We start from the raw sequence: 8,617 nt of genomic DNA, 5'->3' as shown, positions 1-8,617 counted from the left end.
TTTCCAATACTAAATACAACAAAATAACCTTCATAAAATATAACTTTTCTCCATTTACACTTTTTAAAGGATTAGTATCCTATGCTTTTCAAGCACAGGAATCTGTGAAATAACTCCTAACATGGACAGATTTTTTTTCTTTTTTAATACATAACTTAAGAGCCTGGAGAGTTTTAACTCAAGTCCAGTCTCCAAACAAGGAATATTCTTGTTTACTTTAAAAATGGAAACAACATATAGTTCCATTATAATTGTTAAAAAGTTAGCTTTACAAACATGGGAATTTTAATTTAAAAAAAAATTCTTAACAAAACTATACAGTGTACAAATTACTGTCTACAAGGTAGGCGGTTTGTGAAGAAGACCTTTCGCTCTTCTTGCTACTCGCAGCTTCACAGATTCATTCACATATTTTTTTTTAAATGGAGCTGCCCACCCGAACATTACCCCATAACTATATTGCTATAATTACGATTTTTGCCATGTCTTTATGTACAGTCTCCTTCACTGCCTTATTCTTTTCTTCTCCTTAGACAAGCCCTCAAACGCTCACGTTACTCCAGAGGAAACACTTCAGAGGCACTGTGAGGGGTGGGCTGAAAAGCAACGCAAGGAAAGTCGAACAGTGCCATGGAGCCAGGGGCTGGAGACGCCACCCCCTACTGATGCCCTTGGGTGACCTTCACCATCCTGTAGCTCTGCAGTTCTGGGGAGGGGAGGGGCGTGCAAGACCTGCAAGAGGGGGGCCCTTAGTCACAAGATACTTCCTGGTAAAAAGAGAAGGAGGCCAAAATGGATTTGAGATTATATAGAGAGTAGGATCTTTTTAAAGAGTTTTATCTCAAAGGGAAGGGAGAAAAAAAAAATGATTTTAAAAAAAGCAACACTTGAACTAGGCTTTTGTATTCAAGAGGCAGGCAGGAATACCCACAGTGTGTAACTTATGCAGCTAGGGCTGCTCATTCACTGGCAAAAATTGTAAAAAAGAGAGCAAGTCTGCTCTTAAAAAAATACTGTGTGTCCTGTGAGGTGGATTTGTTCACCTATTAGGTTGAAGAGACCTGAAGAGCTTGGCTAAGATGATCTGTTTTCTACCAGGGCAAGTCATCACAAAAATGACTGAACTTACTTTTGAACTTGCACTGCAATGATCCTGCTGTGCTTTTCAGCATTGGGGCTATCAAACTGAATGGGCTAATCAAATACAATTCTCAGGCCCGTAAGCATTGTTCTAAAGATTTCGTCATTAAATGATATGCTGTGAGAACAATAGACAGTTTATTTTATTAGGCCATGGCCTGGGGGAAGGGGGTCAGGGGGCTCCTCACGGCAGCCCACCATGCGTCACTAATTCTAAAAGAGTTTCCTTCTAGTAATGAATTCCCTCAATGGAACTGGGGGGCAGTGGGAAGAAGTAAAGTAGAACCAGCCTCCGTTCACCCTCTAGCCCTCCAGGGAAATTAAATCCAATATATATTTGAGGTACCATCTCTTTAAAAAAAAAATCCCATCAGCCTCTAATGGGCTTAATTCATCCACAGGAAAATTCATTTCTTAAAATTCTCTATTTCCCTTCTGCTTGGGTTCTCAGTTTAAAAGGGCAGGTAAAATGAAAACTTAACAAGATTTATTTATTTTTTGTTGTTCTTTAAAAATTGAACTTTGATTTTAATCAAAGTTAGAAGTCCAAATACATTTAATAATAGCAACCCTCTGTTCAATCTTCTGGATATTTAAATAATATATCTTTTTTTCCAAGCGCACTACCATCCACTTGAAGTAGTGAGACACAGGTAAATCACAGACTACCGTTCACAAAATGAAGAAATGGTGAACAGAAGTGGTGGGGAAAGGATATGAGAGCGCCCCCTCCAGCAGGATGGCAGATTTTAGAGGAGAAAGTAGACTGAGGTGTTAAACCCCCAAAGTTGAAACATCTGCTCGATGCACTTTTCAACAACTATCTTTGCCAAATATGAGACAGGCTCATTTTCCACTGTGGATCCGAAACTTTCAAGGAAAACGACCACCCCCAACAACAACAGAAAGATAAGACCATTTGTTTTAAGCCAAGTCTGCCTCCAGGAGAACTGGTTGTGTTCACTTGTTTTTACTCCTGTTTGTTGTTATGAAAACCAGAAATGAGTTCAGCTTGCACCCCAGGTGGGGAGTTCGAGAGGGGGAAACCTGTGTGTAAGTTGAAGTTTGTCACAGTAGGCAGAACAGTCGCTTTGCAGCCCAGGCCCATCTCAGGGTGCACTGCTTCACAGCTACACTGTAAAGTGTTAAAAATCCTCCCACCCACCCCAGAATATATATATATGTATATTAAAAAAAATCCCCTGTCCATCTCTCAGTACACAAAAGGACCTCATCACACTGCAAAAATAGCAGTACCCACTTTGGTCAATTAAAACAAACAAACAAACAAAAAAAGCATACATTATTTTTTTTTTAAATCTGTGTACTTACCTATAATAACCAATACAGCTAAAAGCACTACCTACATAGGCAAAACTTGGTATTGCATAATTCGTATAAATTTGAAACCCCTCCCCCCCAAATATTAATTGGAAGATGAAAAACATGAAAGGTTAATAGAAAAAACACCAAAATACTGAAAATATTGCTGGTCGATTACAATTTTTAAGCGGCAACTATACACAGCCATGATATGCTTTATAAATGTGAGATAAAGGTATAACTGTCTAAAAAATCCATGATGTCACACATTTTTCTTCGTCTGGAGTACAAAATATTTTGTCATAAAAATGGTAAAGATTTAAAATGATAATAAATGCAGCAAAACAAGTGTAGTGATGTCACTTTTTTGTGTTTTTTTGTAGTTTTTTTTTTTTGTTTTTTGTTTTTTTAGATTTCAAGGCAAGGCACGTAATGTGGACATTATATCTTCGTGCAAATTAGGATTACTGGAAAGAGTATTTTTAATTAAAATTTTAAGAGACATAGAGGCAAAAATGTGTCTGCCCATGCACACTACAGATCTGTCAATACAAGAAGTTTGTTGAACAAGGCTAATGTCTGAAAGCACCATGCAAGTATTCAGCACCCTGATTACATCTGTTTTCTCAAGAGTGCGTTTTTACATCCTACACCCTGGCATTCCCAGTTTGTAAACTGTAAGCTTTACCCTTGTGACATGGATTTGCCTGCCTCTTTGTCTCTAGAATGCAGATTTTATAGAACCTTTTGTACACCCTATGGGTTCTTGATGCAACCAGTAATTTTAAATAAATAAATTCTACCTCCAAGGAGGCTGCAGCTAAACCAACATAAGTGCTGTGTTTTCATTAATTTTTTTTTTCCTCAAGCACATGATTTGTCTTGATTTAATGCCTTTTTACTGCCCTCAAAAACTGAGGGGAAAATAAATTCGTTCAAAATTCTCTTAAATTCTTTTTAATCCCCTCAATTTAGAGTCCAAGGGCTGAAGGACTTATAATCATGATTCCCCTTTAGATATAAATTTATAAATTGCACTTGCCTCTGTTAAGTGTTTCTTTTGTGGGGAAAATATTATATTAATTTTTACTGTTGCATGCAGAGATAACACTTCACCTACAAAGAGGCATTTCTTCCATAGAGCCTTTTGTGTTCAAACTGTTTTTTTTTTCTTTTTTCTTTTTTTCCTTTTTTTTCTTTTTTTTCCTCTTTTTTTCTTTTTTTTTTTTAAGATTTCAAACTGGGTTACACACTGGAAAAGGCTGGGTTAAGGGCCAAAATTTAATAAATCTGTACTGATAACTAAAGGCTACAGAGATTTCATATATATTTCTTTTAACTTTTAGAAATCAGAGTGCTTATAAAATGGCTGGCTCATGGCTCTGTCACGCCCAGCACCTCTGATGCCGCCTCCTAGCCTTCGTTGGTGAGATAACCAGGAATAGTGATTCCATGCGTAAACAACAAGATACTAAACCAATAAAACTAGCTTATCATGCAAATATTAAGGCATCTAGAAAGTCAGTTAAAATATATTGTCATAGAGACAGAACATCTATTTCCCAGCGGACTTCATGTAACAAAGGCTACTTTGCAGGGGCTGCGAACTACCATCAGTGAAATATCATCGACCCTTTTTATGTCATTACAGTTTCAACCTTAAGGGAATTAGTGATTGTAAGTGCTGCGATTGCTGGTCTATTATCTTCTTTCTTCAGTTTCCTTCCTTTCTCCCTTTTTGTTTTGTTTGTTTTGTCCAGTCTTCCTCTTTTCTTTTTTCTAAAAAAAATTCTTAAACTAGTGTTGTATTTCATTTTTTCCCCTCAGTTGCTTGTTTCTGCTTGAAGGAAAGGTTCTCCGATTATGTTCAAACCGTAATTTTGGACATTTGCCGGTAGGATGGGTGTCCTATTTGATACTTGGAAAGGAACCAAGCTAGCCCAGGTACCAGGACTGTCGGCAGGAAGGGGGCAGGAGAGGAGGGAAGAGAAAAAGAAAAAAAATACGTTAAAATCTATAACAATATTAGAGACATAAATTCCATAGGCATCAAATTACTACTATGACTTTTCCAAATTAAGAGTCTAATATGAGATACATGTGCTTATAAATTATACATATTATGCATATATAAACTACATGGTCTATTTCTTTTACAGATGGTAAGACTATTGTGAGGCAGAAAATATCTCAAGTAAGACTCATCCACAGGTAAGCGCTAATTGACTGAGAGAGGATATTCTTCCTAAAATATTTGGTCCGTTTTGATGTAAATATGGTATGATTTTCTGTCAAGAAGAAAAGAGCAAATCTACAACAGTATCGATATATTTTGCAAGTTATATTCTGATCTTGTTTTAACTCACAACAGTTGTGATGTATTTCAGTTTTTTTTACCTGCCTATTGGTTGAACAAAATTGAAAGCCATAATGAAATGATTCCTTTTCCCTCACAATAAGAGAAAGTATATTTTCCAGGAAGGCCAGTGCATAATACTTAATTTGAAGCTGACACCAGAAACCTTTTCCTCCCTGTCAGTCATGTTTCCACATCCCAGCTGCTCTGAGTTTGGGAGTTGGGAGAGGGGTGTGGGCGGAGCTCTACAGGGAGTAAGCAGAGGAGAGTCTTGCCCGTCTCCAACTGACTCTAATTTCACCTATGCTGTATTTGGGGCTATTTAAAACAAAAAATTTTGAAAAACAGTTGTCTAATTGCTACTGGCATTAGTTCAGTTCAGTTCAGTTGCTCAGTCGTGTCTGACTCTTTGCAACCCCATGTCTGCAGTACACTAGGCTTCCCTGTCCATCACCAATTCCCAGAGTTTGCTACTGGCATAATCCCTCACTAAACGAGTATCACACAGAGGAAAATAACACAAGACCTACATATCATGGACAATCCCATACCATACATTTTGAGTATACCTAACCAGATGCATTGTTAGTTTCAATATTCAACTTGGAATGAATGTCAGTTAAGTAACAGCTGCACAAATAATCAGGAACCAAGAAAACACCCAACTGACAATTCCATACCCAGTTTTGTCATGGGCTGGCATGGAAACTCAACTTCAGTGTTTTAAATTTAACTGATCCTCTAAATTTAATTTACATTCTTTTCTTTATTTTTGGAACCAAGAAGTGAGATGGATTCTACTACTGTAGCTATCAAGCTAGACATTCTCATTTTTTTTCATATTTGAATTCCAAAGGTACAAAAACTTTATGGAATATTAACTTGAAGAAACAATTTCCCTCCCTACCCACCCCCACAAAGAAAAAGCTTCGATTAAAACAAAATAACTTGGTATGTACCTTTTTTTAATTTCATGATACTTTTAAAGAAATAATTAGGGTTATTACTACATGTCTAGGTACATACTTCTGAGTTAATATTTTAATAGGAAAAACCTTACAGTAACCTCTTATGCTCAAAGGATTTTGTGATTAGACTATGAGCTCCATAAAAACGAAGTCCATTCTCTTTTTGTTCTCCATCTAATCCAGTACTTAGTACATTACAGGTGCTCAATAATTTTTGGATAAACAAGAAAGTCAATTAAATATTCCAAATCACACCCAACTATTTTTTTTCTAAAAGTGTTGCTCATAATCACATAGTTTCATGAATACACTGCAATTTGGCCCTCTATGATAAGAAAACTGGCATCTCTGGACTTAAAATGAGAGATGTTCCATATTAACACAAATTAACTATGCAGGAGTAACCAAATAATACTTGAAACCAAAAACTGACACTAAAAAGATATGTCATCATCAGATGAAAAATCGTAATTCTACAGAATAAAAAGTTGTTATTGAAACTTTTTCTAAGAGACTTAATTATTTTCACATATTTCTTTCTTCCCACACACATCTTCAACAAGTACTTCTGCACTTTGCATCGCTGATTGGGAAGAGTGTTACATGACACATTATTAAATATTTTCCCTCTACTGCCCTTCTACTGTACTTAGTTATATAGTACTACAATAGCACTACCTCATACCATAATTTTCTGTACCTATGATTACCTTACTGACTGAAAGGTAAGATCTGTAAAGAAAATGACCTTATCAATCCTCTTTACTGGCCATAGCTGATGCTAATCATTTCTTAACAAATAAATGACGAAAATGGACCTCCTTATTTTATAACCTAAAGCAGGAAGCATGTATGAAAAACAAACAGACTAGCTCAAATGGACAATCCTTGACAGTAAAAGACAATGTCAACAACAAGTGAATCACTTTGCAAAATTAACGAGTCCCAAATTAAATGGGCTCTAGGAAATCATTTAGAAACTACATACTGTAGGAAAATAAAGTGTATTTTAATGCTTGAAAATAGATGTGGCTCTTAAATGGAGAAGTTTACCAATTAATGGTGGAAAAGATAGAAATTCAGGGTTTAATTTGCAATAGCTTTCTTACTCAGTTCTTTAGAAAAGACATGTATTGTTACCTTTGGAAAATCCTCAATAAAAATAAATAGATGCTAGTGACTAAAAGGACTCTTGCTGCACAATATCTAACAAATTCAATTTAGATGTTTATTTAAACCTTTCGAACCGCCCATCCTACATTATGACCATGTCAAAATTGCAGTGTGTGATATATTTGTCAATACTGTTTATGAGTCTTTGGGGAGAAATAAATCTCAGACATTAACACTGTGCAGACCCCATATATGAGTTTATAAGCCTCTTATTGCCAATTTGGAGGTTAAACTCAGAATTATAAGCACAGATATTTTTAGAAATTTTTGGTAGTACCGTTGAAAAAAATCTGGTAAAACTAACTCAAAGATTATAATAAAGAAAAATGTTTAATCAAACAAAATAACCTAGATCATTTAATTTCAAAAAACAATGCCTCAAATTGTACAGTTTTTTGGGTAAAAAGGTAACAGTGCTTTTTAAATATCAAGTCTCTCTACATAAGTTAATGCCAATAATCACCAGAATGGATAAAATAAACACACTTTCATATTTATGTACATATACCAACTAGTTATATGTAAAATGCTTTCAGATTTTAATTCCTAATAGAATGAAAATTATATGGACTTTAATTTTCAATCCAATAATCTGTGTCTCTATTAAGAGATAAGAATACAGCTGAAAGATTTCAAAATATTCAAAGTCAAATTAAGGTTTTCAGCAGTATATCTTCAAGCACACACATACTTGGACTTTAAATTTTCCATTGCCAAATCACCTTTTTTTTAAAAGGCAAACAGAAGATGAGCATGACTAAAAGCACATCTTTAAAAAATATATATACCTGCCATATTAGTAAAAGAAAAAAAAAGAAGAATACAAGCACTTCGTGGAAAAAGCAGGCACCAAGAAAAAAACCCCAAAGATTTCGACAATACCACAACACACAGCAGAATTCATGCTAGTGACTCCTACTCTATCTATGCTTTCAGTGTGCATTGAGATATTTCGTTAAAAACGAATAAAAGTTAAATAAAAATTCTATTAAAAAATTCAATACATCTGACCTCACGGATAATATTTTCATATGATTCTGGTCAAATATATGATGTGGTTGTTCCCCGGAGGGAAGAAGCAAACAAACAAATTACATTAATGGTGGGTGATGGTATGGCTTCATTTTATTCTGATCAGACTCTCTCGGAAGCATTGTGTTTCTTCCCTGTATCACTCTTCAAGAGAAACAAACTGTATGGCATTACTTTGGTGAAAAAATACACCAAATTATGTCATTTGAAAACAGGTAGAGGGAGACAGGCAAGACATGATAGTTGAGTTGAAAAGAAATATAGATATCTTCCATGTGGTTCCAGTAGACAGAATTAGCATACAGGGAGAAACCTTCAGAAGATAATCACGCTGATGGCCTTCTATAAATAAGATATCATCTTGGGTGTTTCACACATCCTATGTCACTTAATCTTCTCAGAGAATTATCGACATTGCCATCATTATCCCCTTTTCACAGATGAGAAAGTTGAGGCTTAAACTCACCCAAAGTTACCCAGCAACATCTCAGATGTGAATTAGTTCTATCTGATTCCCATGGCCGTTTAACTATTACATTGCTTCCCTGGGAAGTTAGACATTAACCAAACATTTAAAAGAACTTTTGAACACAGTTTTCTAAAGGCAAAACGTATTCGCTTCAAG

At 35.5% G+C, this 8,617-nt stretch overlaps 1 protein-coding gene across 7 annotated transcripts in view; it reads right to left on the bottom strand.

The window, feature by feature from the left end:
* Window positions 1–8,617, bottom strand: part of NFIB (nuclear factor I B) — a 484,350-nt gene that overhangs the window by 2,144 nt on the left and 473,589 nt on the right. For all 7 annotated transcript variants that reach the window (XM_068973907.1, XM_068973908.1, XM_068973912.1 and 4 more), the window contains one exon: window positions 1–4,416. This exon is cut by the window's left edge and continues 2,144 nt beyond it. In XM_068973907.1, the coding sequence (XP_068830008.1) occupies window positions 4,287–4,416 (130 nt within the window). In that variant the 3' untranslated portion in view covers window positions 1–4,286. The remainder of the gene's footprint in view (window positions 4,417–8,617) is intronic.

The sequence above is a fragment of the Capricornis sumatraensis genome, chromosome 6, assembly GCF_032405125.1.
Source record: "Capricornis sumatraensis isolate serow.1 chromosome 6, serow.2, whole genome shotgun sequence".
Classification (NCBI taxonomy): domain Eukaryota; kingdom Metazoa; phylum Chordata; class Mammalia; order Artiodactyla; family Bovidae; genus Capricornis; species Capricornis sumatraensis.
Note: the sequence above shows the minus strand (reverse complement) of the source record. Positions and strands in the feature narration are given on the sequence as shown.